The sequence below is a fragment of the Ochotona princeps genome, chromosome 4, assembly GCF_030435755.1.
Source record: "Ochotona princeps isolate mOchPri1 chromosome 4, mOchPri1.hap1, whole genome shotgun sequence".
Lineage (NCBI taxonomy): Eukaryota > Metazoa > Chordata > Mammalia > Lagomorpha > Ochotonidae > Ochotona > Ochotona princeps.
In genome coordinates, this window is record NC_080835.1 from 55,365,921 (window position 1) to 55,382,414 (window position 16,494).

At 39.2% G+C, this 16,494-nt stretch overlaps 1 protein-coding gene across 4 annotated transcripts in view; it reads right to left on the minus strand.

Moving 5' to 3' along the window:
* The window catches only part of THAP12 (THAP domain containing 12), a 64,487-nt gene that overhangs the window by 39,390 nt on the left and 8,603 nt on the right, over nucleotides 1–16,494 (minus strand). For 2 of the 4 annotated variants that reach the window (XM_058663611.1, XM_058663610.1), the window contains exons 2-4: nucleotides 12,468–12,588; nucleotides 9,129–9,236; nucleotides 5,548–5,584 (exon numbers count right to left, since the gene is read on the minus strand). In XM_058663611.1, the coding sequence (XP_058519594.1) occupies nucleotides 5,548–5,584; nucleotides 9,129–9,236; nucleotides 12,468–12,588 (266 nt within the window). Of the gene's footprint in view, nucleotides 1–549; nucleotides 3,327–5,489; nucleotides 5,585–9,128; nucleotides 9,237–12,467; nucleotides 12,589–16,494 lie in introns of those variants that run through there. The other 2 variants (XM_058663607.1, XM_058663608.1) reach the window with 2 other exon arrangements.

Here is a 16,494-nt window from a genome sequence, read left to right on the forward strand (position 1 = left end):
ACACCACTCTGAAGGGCACTGAGAACTGGACACAGGTAAGGAAAGGTCAGCTAGTGTCATTCTGCTGTAAGGAACTTCATCAGTTCTTTCTGTCAAGGACGGCATCACCTCTTGAGAAGTTTGGTTGTAAAACTTTATTTTTTGATAATATATACGTGTCTTCATTTGACACATCTGTTGGGCCTGTCTATGACAGGAAGAGGCAGTGCTGCCTATCATTCAGGCTTGGCCCTCCAGCAAACACCCTGTGAGGCTTCTGAGGTTCAAACAGCACTAACTTACTATAAGTTAATTCAATGACAGCTCTGAAATTCAATTCATCAATTGACATAAACCAGGACAATTTATATTAGTGCATATACACAATATTTAAAAAAAAAACTAAGTCTTATAACTAGTAATTTCTTAATCAAAATGTTTTTCTATATCTCAAGTAGTAAACCACACACCAAAAACAAAACCACTTGCTCTGGAATCTGCTACCCCCATATTTCTAAAGAATTTGTCACAACTGTTTGACCCCACCAAAACATATTTAAAAACTTAAACACTTTTAAACAAAATTCACATTTTATTTAGATTGAAATAAACTATACAAAATTGATTTTCTTCACCAAAAATAATAGCAATATTTTCTGTATTATTTCTAGATAAACCACAAAACACTTCCTTTTGTAGGTTTTCCAGGTTTTGCTTATAAATCAAGACAAGGCAGCAGTCATGGAAAAAGAGGAAGAAAGAAGTCAGCTTTCGGTATCCACGACCCCTGGCCCAGTCTTAAAAATTAAACACAAATGTTCAACATAAACCTGCTGAGATGTAGGCTCAACAAAGGAATGTAAACAGCAATATCTAGATGTGGAATGACATGGGCAGGTCTTTCCACTGCTCACTTACTCCTTTAGGTACATCTGATCAACACAAAATTGATACTGAAATCCTCATGTGGGGAGATCACTAACTTCCCTCTGGTAATTATCCATTACAGATTTTTAACACCTATTAGTCAAAACTCCTAGTAGTCTAAAGGTCAATCGTGGGCTTCATTGCAAATCTCTTAAAATCTATTACTTTCCTCACACCTCCTCAATATTTATCTCTTCAAAACATTACTGAAACCTGACAAATGGATCCATAATAATGAATGTCTAAAATGACTCAGCTATTTCCAGAGTGCCACCACCAGAGACCCAGAAGTGGAACATGGCACTTTCAATGCAAATTTCTGGAAGAACTGAGAGGTTGTCCAAGCACGGGAGTTTTAACAGCAGCCATTTTAATTAGGGAGATTATCGATGGCTAATGTATTCAATGGGAGGCCTACAGGCAGATATTCATCGATTAATTCGCCTACATTTATCAAGTGTAAGAGAACGTTTATCTTTAAAGTCTCTAAATATTTTCAACAGGTTCTGAATTATCTGTAGGAAGCTCTGACTTAGTTGTATAGAGTTTGATATAAGTATCCACCATTAAATCTAGATCATGTTTTATATCAAAATTTATATTAAGCAAAGCCAAGTTGCTTGACCTTTGGTCTGTTAAAGTGTTCCTCAAGTATGCTTTGAGACGCTTTCGTCCATTTTCATAGCGCTCATTCTCAACCTTCATCACAGGAAGTATACACAGCACCTTCAGTAAGGCATACACATTAGGAAAAAACTTGATGTCAGGCAGATGGAGGGCCTCATAAATGGTGGACGGAAGCTCTATATCTTTGCCTCTGTGCTTCCATTTGATTCTCCAACAATGAAGCTCGGCAGAGAGTGTGTCAGGATTGGGCAAGTCACTTCTGTACATGTCAGCATGATGCTCCTCTGATGTGTTGAATTTGAGTTGTCCCATGACCGAGGGTACCAGAGATAAGCATTTGAGAGCTTTGAGGTGCTGCTCGGAGAATATATCTTTAAGCTCTTGAATGATGTGCTCCACCGTTGGAACACTTAGGGTTTCTTTATAGTAACTTTCAGAAGTTAGTTGAGACTCCAGGTTGCCTTGCTGTGCCCTGCGGAATTTCCCAGGGAGTTTCATCTGAATATCAAGCTTGGTTGCCAAGTTTGTAGCTTCCTCAAACCAAAATTCATGATATACTTCAATATTTTCCATTACTTCGTTCAGTGAATGCAGGACTGCCGTCAAGCTACTGGCTGCAAAGAAGACATCAGAGGTTTGGCCCTGGAGATTTTTCCCAAAGGCTCTTGTGAAAGATAAGACATTTTTTAGAACAACTATGGTAACAATGAAATCAAAATCTGTGACTGCACTACAGAGTACAAATGCTCGGCCAGCTATATAGTTATTCCATCTAATATTTGTATCACTATTTATCCCATCTAAACATAAAACAAGTGCTTGCAGAAGATCCACAAGAATTTCAAAAACATCATGCCTGACTGTCCACTGAGAATGGCAAATTTCCTTCAGCTCTTTGCCTCTTTCTTCACTGTTTTGAAAAAGAACGGAAATCACATTGTCAAGTTCTAGCAGCAGCTGTGGTGATCGATGGAAAAAAGAACAGACTTCCTCAATTGTTCCCAATGCAACAGATACTCCCATAACAGGCACTGATTTTGCCAACCACATATTTAAGGCACAGGAAGAACAGAGTGTGTAGACAGCTTGGGGATATTTCTCTAAAAGTCTAGAAGCAACAACTTTCATCTTGGAAGAAAATCCACTGGACACAATATAAGCCTGGCCACGGCAATATTCCATATTTAGCCCCCACTTCTCAGTTATCGTAGTGTGAAATTTCACAGCCAAAATCTCTGCATCAGCTTCATAAGGCAGGAAGCCCACAAATTCCTCTCTCAGGTTGTGAGATTCATCCACGAACCTCACCAACACGGGCAGGTGCTCTTCTCCTGCTATGTCTACTACGTCATCGGTGATAATGGAGAAGAAGTGAGAGTCTCTCACTTCCCTGAGCGTTTCTTCCCGAATGCAGCTCTCACAGATCTCCAGCATCTGCTTCTGCTGTGTCTTGGAACAGAACAGTGTGTTAACAGCTGTGGTCTCAAAGCGCTTCCTCAGGACTTCTTCGCCAGAATTTATCCGGCACTCCAGCAGAGCTTGAAAGTTATCAGGAGTAAAGAGACCTTCTGGGATTTCATCAGCTTCATGGCCATCCAGAGGTATGTTTTGTTTGCCCATAAGAATCAAAATTTCAAATAAAGACTTTAAATATTCCTTGTTTTCCTTCTCCTCAAGGGTTAAAGGTAAAATGTCTTCATCTTGCTCATCGCCCCCTTCTTGTGCACTGGGGTTCTGAGCATTGCTGTTGTTTGTTTCTTTATGCCTTTGTTCTTGTTCAGAAGTTTCATCAACTGGAAAACAGAGAATTAATTTGATAAGCAGGGTCTTGAAGAATCATACTGGAAAGCATTTTGATTGGCTAAATATTTAAAAATCCACAAACTCATTCATTCAACATCCACAGGGCAACTAGAGGACCACAGACTAGGATATAAAGATTAAAACAAAGCATATTCTAGTGGGAGGCAAACACTGCCAACAGACCCCCTCTAATCCTGTGCTGTTATGAAAGAGAAGCAACTGTTTATAAGGTGGTTCATATTACACAAAATAAATGCACCAAGGGAGAAGAACTCATAACTATGTACCATGTTTGGCATTTCACTTTATTCTTTGTTCAGGTAGGTGACAAGTTTGACAAAGGGAGGCAGAAAGTAACTTGTTCAAGGTCACAGACATGGTTAGGAGGATGGAAGGGAAATCCAAGCTCATCTTCCTGGCTGGTTCATCCTGCCGCTACTTCTATCAAATCATTAAATCTTACCTTTTTATGGAGGATGAAACAGCTATCCGAACCAATGTGATATAAAGTAGTTCACATAATATTTGGGTCTAGCATTAAAAACTTTAGCCTAATCTCTTCCTTCCTAGTTCAATGGAAAACCAAGGTCTTACAAGTTAAGCATCCCACCCAATCATATAGATGGTACTAGTAGAAGAACTCAAATCTGAGGACTGGTTAGAACCTAGTTCTTGGAACACAAAACTATGACAGCAATGCTGAAAGCTGTGCAGTATCGGGCAAGGGATCACCGCAGAAAAAACTCAGAACAAAGTTACATTTGATGATGACAAAGGTAAGGAGGACACCAATAGGTTGTTGAAATTCTCCAGCAAAAGTACCATTAAGGTGCAATTGGAAAGACAGCTGTCCCCTTACGAAGCAAAATCTAGTCAGACCAGAGCCTGTGTAAGCTATGCTTCCATGTATCCCAGGCCCTTCAACTCAGGCAGAGAGGACTCTGACCTCAACTCTCAACTAAAATATAATCCTCATCCAGCACATATTACAGAGCAGTAGTCCTATATGATGTGGGTTTTCCTAAGCTGAAAGCAAGAGGTTACCCTAGACATTCCGTGACTGCCCGTCTCCCACCCTCTCCCTTCCTCCCTCCTTTTTCCACCTCTCCCCTCCATTACCTCTACTTCCAAACAACAAGTACTAATTCTACCTGTTTTCATATTTTCAAGCTCAGTAAAGCACAAATATAAAGTGAACATTAAGTCTCTCTCTGGGGGCACCTTTCCAGACATAGTTAAATGGCCTTGTGGCTCTCCAGTGATACCTTCTCTAATCCAACACAGTGTTCTACATAAGGAAATTGGATCAACTGCACCACCTCCCTACCAATCTCTGAGTGGGTTCCTACTGTCAATACCTCACAAAGATGGGAGCAGGCATCATGGCACATCAGGTTAAACAGTTGCCTGTAACGCTGGCATCCTTTATAAGCACCAGTTCAAGTCCCAGCTGTTCTGCTTTTAATCCAGCTCTCTGATGTGCCTGAGAAGGCAGTCGAAGATGAACCAGAAACCTGGGCCATTGCCATCCTCGTGGCAGACCCAGATTGAGCTCTGGGCTCCTGTCTTCAGCCTGGCCCAGCACTGGCATTGTGGTTATTTGAGAAGTGAACAAACGAATGGAAAATAACTGTCTCCCTATTGGTAATTCTGCCTTTCAGATAGATAGATACACTTTAAAAAGATGATTGACAATAGCAATAAGAGGTTCTGAAGCACAAGGAGCAGTAGCAATCAGCTGACAGGAACAAGTGCTGCTCCCAGGTCTCCGGTACCAAGGCTCAGGCACTGGCTCTGTGCAAAGGCTGCTGTGACCACCATGCTCAATGCTGCACAGTGCTCCCCAATGTGGATTCCTTCCACATTTACCAAGAGCACATTCTAGCCCGCAAATTGGATAGATGGAGACTTAGTGCCTGTCCTTACTGTTGTCACTCCTTTCCTACAATAGGGAAAGGCTCCTATCTGTGAGCCTGACCCTGCTCTAACGGCAACCATCCTGAGGGGGTGGCACAGCAGCACTCAGTAAAAACAAACTGAACCAAGACTTCAGCTTCACAGACAATTTCAGACCACAGAACAAGAGCTGACCACATTTTTCCAACCATTCTCAAAGCAGATTTTGGGCATAAAACATATTTATTTGTCCTTACCAGGTCAAGGCCTTTTTAAAAGGCATTCAGAAGTTGAGTCATTAACACTATCACTTACTTTTTTTCTGTTTCAGTGTCCTGATTTCATCTTCGCTCTAAATGACAAGAAAAAAACAAGCCATCTTTAAGAGAACTGACCTCTGCTGTGTATCGCTTCAGCTTCACAAATAAAACGTCCATTTTCAGATAAATTTAGTTCCCTTCCAAGAGCAGAAACTCTTTATATGGAACACATTCTTCACAAAGATGATGACAAAACCAAAACAATAATTTGCTAAAGACTCCAATATTATAATAAAGGAGCAAGTACATCATTAACTTAGCTTCTCCTTAATTCATCATAATTTGTGTTACATGTGTTTACTGGCTAAGAAAAGCGTGCGAGTATGCCATGACACTTGGCAGTCAAATTCAAGAAGATGTAAATCATTCACTATCCCTCCCTGGAAATGTCACACAGTTGGCAGGTTACTGAACCCTAGACCTTAACCAGAAATGAAGAGCAATCCTTGGGAGCAGAGGGCAACAAGATGCCAGTACAGGGACCCTCTGTGATACTGACACCATAACCACCTTCTCCCTTGTTACTATTCTGTGGTAGGAGAGCAGCAAAGCCATGACAGTTGGGCCAACTGGACATGGTGCTCAGTCTACACTATCTTTATCCCGTAAGCAGGCAGATCTGGAAGACTGGAAGAGCATGCCTGCTCTAAGATATGAGGTTCCCTGAGCGACAGGGCAGAGAAGTCACGGCTACACACCAGGAAGTGGCTGAGTTTCTCACCTTTGATATATGTTATTACTAAAAACAAAAAGACACACAAAAAACAACTGACATGGAAGACTGTCTTGCCAGCCTTCATCTGTGAGAAGATACAGAAATAAACAAACACGGCAAGACATGTATAAAGAAATAAAAAATGAATTTAAATGAAAATCTTCATATATAAAGTGGTATAAACAGTATACATCAGAAAACCAAATATCACATCTACATATAGTTTAGCAAAGCTTAAAATGTCAACTATAAAGAAAACATTCTAGGGGCCAGCACTGTGGTATAGCCAGTAAAGCTTTTACTTGTGGTGCTGGCATCCCATATAAGCATCGGTTCAAGACCTGGTTGCTCTACTTCCAATCCAGTGCCCAGGAAAGTAACAGAGAATGGGTCCAAATGCTTGGCCCCTGCACACATGTGGAGATCGAGAAGAAGTTCCTGGCTCCTGGCTTCAGATTGGCTCAGTTTCAGCCACTGCGGCCACTGGGGGAGTAAACCAGAGGTTAGAAGATCTTTCTCTCTCTCCTCTCTGTAAATCGGATTTTCCAATAAAAATAAATAAATCTTTTAAGAAAAAGAAAGTTCTACAAAACTGCTGAAAACTAGAACGTATACTCTACATTAACAAGAATCATAATGTATCTGTAGTAATCTAAAGAAAAATATTCACATTTTTAAAAAGAACTGCAACAACCACTCCACCCCTCCAAAAAAAAAAAAAAAAAAAAAAAGAGGGCCAGGAACAGTAGCCTAGGGGCTTAAGTCCTCACCTTGAATGCGCCAGAATCCCATATGAGCGTCAGTTCTAATCCTGGTGGCCCCACTTCCCATCTAGCTCCCTGCTTGTGGCCTGGGAAAGCAGTCAAGGACAACCCAAAGCCTTGGGACCCTGCACCTATGTGGGAGACCCAGAAGAGGCTCCGGGCTCCTGGCTTCAGACTGGCACAGCTCCGGCCGTTGCAGCCACTTGGGGAGTGAATCAGAGGACAAAAAACCTTCCTCTCTGTCTCTCCTCCTGTCTATACACCTGGCTTTCAAATAAAATAAATCTTAAAAAAAAATCTTAAAAAAAAAGAAAAGAAAAAGAACAACCCTTAAATTTTATTTGTTTGGAAGGCCAAAAGACAAAAATAGAGATCTATTCACTGGCTCACTCCCCAAGTGCCAAGAATAAATATATGAAACTGGGCTGGGGCCAACGCTGGGAGCCAACAACTCAAACTAGGTTTTCCATATAGGTGGTAAAAGCTCAAACACTTAAGGCTTGCTGCCTCCTAGGGGACACAGCAGCAGGATGCTAAATTGCCAGCAGAACAAGGACTTGAACCTAGAAAAGTACTTTGATATGGAATGGGGGGGTCCAATGTCTGACCCCAATTTTCTTTTTTTAAAGATTTATTTTATTTTTATTACAAAGTCAGATATACTGAGAGGAGGAGAGATAGAGAGGAAGTGGAGCTGCCGGGATTAGAACCAGCGGCCATATGGGATCAAGGCGAGGACCTTAGCCACCAGGCCACGCTGCCGAGCCCATTGACCCCAATTTTTTACTTTCTTTTCTCCTGAACGTATTTAAGGAACAAGTATTCAGTTTTGTGAATGATAGCTGTTAAGTGATAGCATTTTTTTTCTTATCCACAGATGCAATCAATGAATATCAGAAAAAATCAAGTAAAAGAAATTATAGCAAAAATCCCAACAGGATTTCCAATTTATCCTAACAGACTGTCAAAGTTATGTATGAAGGAGCAACGCCCATATATAGTTTTAAGTTTTGAAAAAGAAGAATAAAACACTCTCTGAAAATAAATTACAAAGCCACAGTAATGAAACTAGTGTGGTACAGATGTAAATAGACAAAAATCACTCAGTGGATGCAATAGAACTCCCAGAAAAATGCCTTGCTTATAACGCCAAGAGGTGGCATTTTATACATCTGGAGTTGAAAAGATGAAACAATTAACAGACTATGTGGAAAAACTAGTTTCTATAAGGGGAAAAATAAAGATAGATCACTGGTGGATACCATCCATCAAGGCAAGATGTTAAGGATAAAAAGTAAACACAGGGCACAGTGCAATGGCTCAGTGGTCAAATTCTTGCCTTGCATGTGCCAGGATCCCTGGCTGCTCCATTTCCCATACAATTCCCTGCTTGTGGCCTGGGAAAGCAGCAGAGGACGGCCCAAAGCCTAGGGACTTTGCAGTTGCATGGGAGACCTGGAAGAAGCTCTTGACTTCTAGCTTCAAATTGGTTCAGCTCCATGCATTGCAGTCATTTGGGGGAAGGAACCAGTGGATGGAAGATCAGTCTCTCCTCTCCATAAATCTTATCTGCCTTTCCAATAAAAATGAATGTTAAAAAGATAAATTTTAAAAACCAGAAGAATTTAACAAAAATTAGATAATTGATTAAAAGCGCAGACTGAGTTGACATGACATTTTAAATACACTAGCATGGATACTAACAAATAGAGGAGGAATGGAAATATTAAGAAAATAAAAGAAGGGCCTTGCTAATGGCAAAGACAACAGAAAGCCATGGACTGAGGAGTCTGAATAATTTAATTTTGTTTATAAAATCAACAAAATATAGATAGGTTTCAATCAACAGGACTAAAGGATATCAAAAGAATAAAAAAAAAGCAAGCATTAATTACATCATATATGTAGACTTTAAACTGAGCAAACTGCCAGTTTTTAACAGTGACAGAATCTTCACGCGTAAACATTTATGCATTTCCTCCTTGCATTCACTTCCTATTACGCTACCTTTGAAACACAGTTAACTGGATCAATTTAACATAAAAACTGATTTCACAGTACTAAAGGGCCAGGAAAGCTGAAGGCAGATACACCTACCAATTCTTTTATTCGTTTTCTGTGTCTACTGTGAGGATTGTTCAAATGACTGGTAAGATCAAATATTGTTGGTATTGCATTGTCTCGAAGAACCGTTCTATAAGGACTCTGAAAAAGAAAAGTGTTAATTCAGAGATAGTCTTTCAGAATGTATTACATATAAAATTTTATGTTAATGATTTACCCAGTATTTCTTCAATTCCAGCTCTACAATATGCAGAGTTGCAGAATTTGATATTAGTTCAGGGTAATCTATTTTTATATTTGCCTGTCTGGTAATCTTATTATTATAAATTAAGGCATCAACTGGTGGCAGGTATTAAAAATGTATTTATATTTTATATAACTATTTCTAGTTTAGTCCCCAGCTATTTTATGTCTTGCCCTTCCATGAGTCCTCCAAAGCTACAGGAAACACAAACCTACCAAATATTCCATCCACCTGTAAGTCCTATAAAACTGCTTCCCTCCTTTACCTGCTGTTCATTACATATCTGCTAATACAAGCACTTTTGAAAAGCATCAAGGCACAATGAAAATACTGAACTTGGACCCAAGAGACTTACAAACTAGTCCAAGCTTCCGGTGACTCACTAAGAGGCCCTGGCTAAATTACTTTCCCTTTTGGATCCTAGTTTCCTCTTCTGAGCAAAGTTAAGGTATTGAACTAGATCAACATTTCCTCAAATGAAATCACTTACATATCAATGATCATTACACTTGCCATTTCAGTTATACCATCTGTACTTCTACAAATCTGTTTTTTAAACATTATCTTAATTCAAAATAACCATTTGATGGATTGTATTTTACATTTTAACACAAGATATAACTTCTAAACTAAAAATGGATTCATTTTTCACTTGAAATCATCTCTCACATGATATACACGTAGGTATTTTTAATTTCTTTTCCAGGTTCTAATGACCTGTAATTGGGAGATGATCCTTCTCTATGCTACTTTTTAACACAATTCAACCTGGCTGGAAGCTGGGAGGGTCCTCAGATGATGCCAGTCTTCCACAGACAGCCCAGCAGGCTGGTAAGCACAAGAGTTTATGAAGACGGAGAGTGACAGATAAATAACTGCCATTACATTCCCCCCAGCTAGTCCAGGCAAACAGTGCCTTTCATTTCTTGCTTGAATTTGCAATTATTAAGAAAAAACACAAGTAACATTTCAATCAAAAAAGCCTTCTTGGGAGCAATGATTAGCCTAAAGCTAACTATTAAGATACGTTCAAACGATACGCCAATGAAACAATAACTGCTTTCACCCAGGGAGGGAAGGCTAGGAAGAAATAAAGGAAGAACACAGATCACATGGAAAATGCTATCCTGGGCTTTATCCAAGCAGTTGCTGAAACCCTTCAGGAAGAATTCCCATTTGGAATACTATTCAATCTCATGCAGCACAGAAAACACAAGAAGAAAAGCTGACTGCTTAAGGACACTCAGCTTTGAGTGCTGGGCTAATGATGAGATGAATCTACCAAGGAGTCTAAATCAGGGATTGATTAGAGACACAATCATTCAAGAAAGCAAAAACAAAGACTCAAAGCTTCCCATCTTTATCACTGAGCAAATTCCCCCAAGCAGGCAAGCATACACACATACAGTCCACTCTTGATAGTGCACCAATTATTAGAGGAGGGAAGCACAAAAATATTTAATGAATCCTTAAAATTAAAAAATTACTGAATTAGCTATTTGCAAATAGAACAAAAATATTAAAGACCAGAAAATAGAATTATCTGGATGACAAATATTGCCGGTTTACATATATTTATAAGAACACATGCCAAAAAGTTATGTCCAACTCACATGTATGATCGTTTTAATTCAGTATCAATAATTAATCTTTGCTGAATTAGGTTTGAACATACAGAGATGATCTTACTCCCAGTATGAAACATAATAAAATATCTGGCTTCAGCTGAGCTAGCCATGAATGTTTACTGATGAGACCTTAAATGTCAAACTAATGAAGCCAGAACTCCTAACATTTGGATACACATATCAGATGGTCTAGTTTTTAATAGCAGCATCTACTTTCACATGGAAAGAACATGTTCTCACATATAAGTTAATTTCTTCAAGGCTGAAGAATCACTAAAAATTTAAAAAACAAAACTAGTTCATCTTTCTGTTCTATGCTTTGACTAAAGAGTACAAAAGTGAACTACATTTTAAATTTCTCACATTAATTTGGTTAGGATTATCTAATTAAAGGACCATATTTTTTATTAAAATAAAAGTGCAAAAATGCATATAGCTTATGATTTAAAATAGTAATTTGGGATATTTTTACTAAATGTCAAAAACATAAACATAGTTTGCCTTTTAAGTATATTAAACCTCTTAGTTTGATCACTGTTACCCTCTTAACATAGAAAGGCAAAAATATCCCTCAAGATACTGTGATTAAACTGTTGAACCTGAATTGGCTCACCTCCCAATGACTTCACAAGAATCTGCTTCAATTAATTTTGAGAAATAAAATAACCCAATCATTCTTTAGTTTGCTGATGCCTCTGCAAAATGAATCTGAAAAAAAATATCAAAATAAATTGCTGCATAATAATATATAGTGTACCTTCAAATCAAGTTGTACCTATCCTGACATCTAAGACGATACATTAGTTATACCTGAACAAGAATATATTATTTTAACAAAACTTTCTTCCTAACTAATTCTTCATCTGCCTCCTCTCATGCAATTCTGCTCTATTTGTGTCTTTTGTGAATGACAGCAATAGCAGAATCACAGGAGACTAAACGTCTTTGATCTCAGAAACCATCTGACTTAATCTCATTAGAAATTGGGGTCCAGAGAGGGAAAATGACTTGGCCAAGCTCACAGTTCACAGATCTTAACAGGAAACTGCAGAATTCTGACGGGAATGTTTCTTTACCTTACCTGTGTGATTTGTCTCCGGATCTCCTGTCTTATCTAGCAAATAAAAATGAAGAGTTGGGTTCCAAGAGAACATATAAAGACATGAAAACAAAGAGCTCCCTTCCTATATGATTTCACTCAGAAAAAGGCTCTATAGAAACTGCTCCAAATAAAATCAACATTACCTTAAATAAGCATACACTGCCAAAGTCACCTAAGCTTTTCTCATCAATCACCTCTGCTAAGTGGGAACTGGGCATTAGGAACAGAAGGGTAAAAGAACCTAAACACAACTCAGTCCAAACTTGTATTCATCTTAAGGTGGCAGGATAGAGGCATATCTTTAAATTCACATTTCCAATTCATGAGACAGAGTAAGAGAAAAGAAGGAAGAAGCAGGGAAGGAGGGAGGGAGAGAAACTAACCCTTTTATTACTTACAGTTCTACAGATCATAGAGGTCTCAAAGTGTTTGGCACACAATCGATAATGTTTATTTAGTTGATCAGGTGTTTTATCTTCTAAGTCAGCTCTCCTACAATTCTCCACCCACTTCTGACATCTATATAAAAACCAAAATACAATTATGGTTCAATATTTACATTTCAGCATTCCGTTTCAAGGCAAATACATATTTTGAATAACAAATTCCTTGTGGTCCCCTCTTCCAAAATGTATTTTGGAGAAGCTGATTAGTAACAAAATGAGAGTTGGAAGAGACCTTAGGAATCATTTAGCATAAATCCTTCAAGGAAAACATTAAGAAATAGCTTGTTTGAAGTCATGTACAGAATCAGGAGCTAAACTAATTGTGGGTCTTCCAATTCCCAGGAAATTCTAGCATCAGAGAGGACTTTTGTCAGCAGCAATACAAGCAAAAGGCACACAACCCAAAGGGTTAATACTCTAATACTCTCTTCAGAATGAAAACAACACCATCATTGTAGAAATCAGCACTCAGACACCCTAGAAATGACTGGAATTTCTTATGGAAGCACCACACTCATCTGTCCTACTGTAAATATGATTTATTATCTACAAAGATATGTACAGCACAGTTTGTAAGTGCTATGTCTACACACTCTAGTACAGAGAAAGTATTACAAGACACTGAGCAAGACAAAGTTCATGCTCTCACTGTGCGTAAATATTTGCAAAGGGGGAAAAAACCCCACATAATAATGATAGACAATGCTTACCAAGTACTCATAAGCCAGGTGCTGTTTCAAGTCCTTTCCAAAGGATTTATTATCATAATTCCCCCCTTGTGTAGACAAAGCCAGCCAAGCATGGGAATATTAAGCAATTTGCTGAAGGTCACAACTAATTTTACTCTCAATGAAGTTTCCTAACACAATAATTCTGCCACCACAATAAACAGTGCTACCAACTTGAGAACATAATTATTTTTAAATGATGTAACATTGTATTTTCTTAACACAACCATCTATCTACTCCCTACACTCCCCTTCACTGAAAATATGGAAAAACCATAGTGAAACATTGTGATTTTCAAACTTAAACTAAAACCCCACCAAAACTGAACAGCACCTCATTCAACCACAAATTTTATTTCACAATAATACCAAAGTTGCCCATACATAATCATGTTAAACACATTCTACACACTTCTTGTTTTAAAATCTAAACATGAAATTAAAAAGTTGTCTCAGCATAGAATAATTTGCCATATTATTCGGCTGTTTTTTAATTCATCCCACATAGAGCACTACTGTCCATTTTATCTCTGAATTAAAGTGAAACAGCTTTCTGACAAGAGCAGCAACTCAAATTCAATCACCAACATATTGGGCATCAAGCAGAGAACCTAATTAGCTTCTACAGAAAAAATCTAATGAAAGGTGTTTAAAACTTCTAACACACTTAATTTTTTTAAAAATGTCTATTTCGAGCTTCTTGAAAGGCAAAGGAGGAAAAACAGAAAGGCAGAGAGGGAGGGCAGTAAAGCTACCTTTGATCTGAGGTTCACTCCCCAAATGACCTGTAAAACCAGAGCCTGAAACTCCATTTAAGTCTCCCAATTCTGGTGGCATAGGCCTAAGCACCTGAACCATTATCCACTGCTCTTCAGAATGCATTAATAGGAAGCAGGCACTGCAAGTAGGGTTTCACCTCACCTGATGTGACAAGGCTCATCTCGATATGTTCTTTAAAAAAAGAAATTTAGAGGCAGGCATTTGGCACAGGTTTAAGAAACCAGTTGGTGGTCCCGGCGCAGTAGGCTAGTGGCTGAAGTCCTCGCCTTGCACGTGCCAGGATACCATATGGGTGCTGGTCCTAATCCTGGAAGCCCCACTTCCTGTCCAGCTCCCTGCTTGTGGCCTGGGAAAGCAGCAGAGAAAAGTCCAAAGCCTTGGGACCCTGCACTCCAGGCTCCTGGCTTCAGATTGGCGCAGCACCGGCCATTGAGGTCACTTGGGGAGTGAATCATCGGATGGAAGATCTTCGTCTGTCTCTCCTCCTCTCTTTATATCTGACTTTATAATATACATTAAAAAAAATTCCACTGGTCTAACTTGTATGTACACACGTTTTGTGTAAAATCATAAATCAGTCATTTGTAAAATGTCATTTTAATAAGTTATACAGAATGTGATAAAACAATTAATTATACCACATAAAATATCACATCTATCAATATCATCAATGACTTCATCAGAAAATTCATATATGACAGCTATCAAGATCATAATGGTGCATGTAATTTTCCCAAATGTTTTTCACAGAAATGCTGAATGTCAGCTGGTTTCCTGGTAAGCTTATTTTATAAATCTTGGGAAAATATTTTTCAAACAGTTAGATCTGGACCACAGTATTTAAAAACATTCTAGAAAACACAATACACAACCAAAGTAATGACGTCAAATGTAAGATAGTCCCCCTAAAGACCTTCCTTGTATGCTCCAGAGCAAAAGCCAAGTATCAGGGTTTCGACATTGGAAATGGTCTTTTTTTTTTTTTTAAGATTTATTTCATTTTTATTGGAAAGTCAGATATACAGAGGAGAAGAGACAGAGAGGAAGAGCCTCTTTCTGGGTCTCCCACGCAGGTGCAGGGTCCCTAGGCTTTGGGACGTCCTCGACTGCTTTCCCAGGCCACAAGCGGGGCTGCCGAGATTAGAACTGGTGCTCATATGGGATCATAGCGTGTACAAGACAAGGACTTTTGCCACTACACTACCACAACAGGCCCAGAGACTCCTTTTAAAAGGTTCTTAGGAAGGCCCTGATTCGTGTTCTGGTGGCCCTGCTTTCCATTCAGTTCCCTGCTTGTGGCCTGGGAGAGCAGTTAAGGATGGTCCAAGGTTTTGGGATCCTGCACCCACATGGGAGACCTGGAGGAAGTCGGGGAGGAGAAGAGGGGGAGTGGCTCCTGGCTTTGGATTGGCTCATCTCCAGTCACAGCATGTGCTTGGGAAGTGAATCAGCAGATGGAAGATCTTCCTCTTTCTCTCTCTGTATATCTGGTTTTCCAATATAAATAAATAAATTTTAATAAAATTTTTTTTAAAAAGGACTATTATTACTGGCTGCAGATCCATCGTTCGTTCACTCTTGTCCTCGAGTTTTTAAAAAACTTTTTAAAATTACTATTACTTTTTAAAGATTTGTTTATTTTTATTGGAAAGGCAGATACACAGAGAGGAAGAGAGACAGAGATGATCTTCCATCCAATGGTTCACTTCCCAAGCAGCCATAACAGCCAGAGCTGAGCCAATCTGAAGCCTGGAGCTTCGTTCAGGTCTCCCATGCGGGTGCAGGGTCCCAAGGACCGTTCTCAAATGCATTCCCAGGCCACATGCAAGGAGTTGGATGGGAAGCAGGACTGCCGCGATTAGAACCGGTGCCTAGATGGGATGCTGGCGCATTCAAGGCAAGGACTTTAGCTGCTAGGCTATCGCATCCGGGCCCTATTATCATTTTATGATAGAGTTCCATAGGCCCTGACATTTCCCTTACCCCCTCAAGTTTTTTACGTTCAAACCTACTCATTAGCACAGTGGTGTTAGGAAGTGAAGCATCTGGGAGGTGCTTAGAACACAAGGGCAGGGCACTCAGGAATGGAGTCAATGTCCTTATATAAGAAGTTCCAGGGAATTTGTTTGCCTCTTCCACTGTGTAAAGACACAGCAATAGGTATCATTCACTACCTATAAAGCTCAATCAATCCCTTCCCAGATACCCTTTCTATTTAAGCCACCTTGGTCGTTGGATTTGCCAGTGTCAAGAACTATGAGAACTAAATTTGTATATGTTCTCCAGTCTAAGAGATTTATTACATCAGCCTAATGGAGTAACCTGGAATTTACATGAATTCTTGAGTCCCAGAAAACCAGCTTCTGAGTAAAGTCTACGAAACAGAACATATCAATTCCCAATTAACCCTGATTAATGGCCAAACGAACCTTAGAAGAACTTAGCACCTTGTGAGTGAGTGAATGTTAACT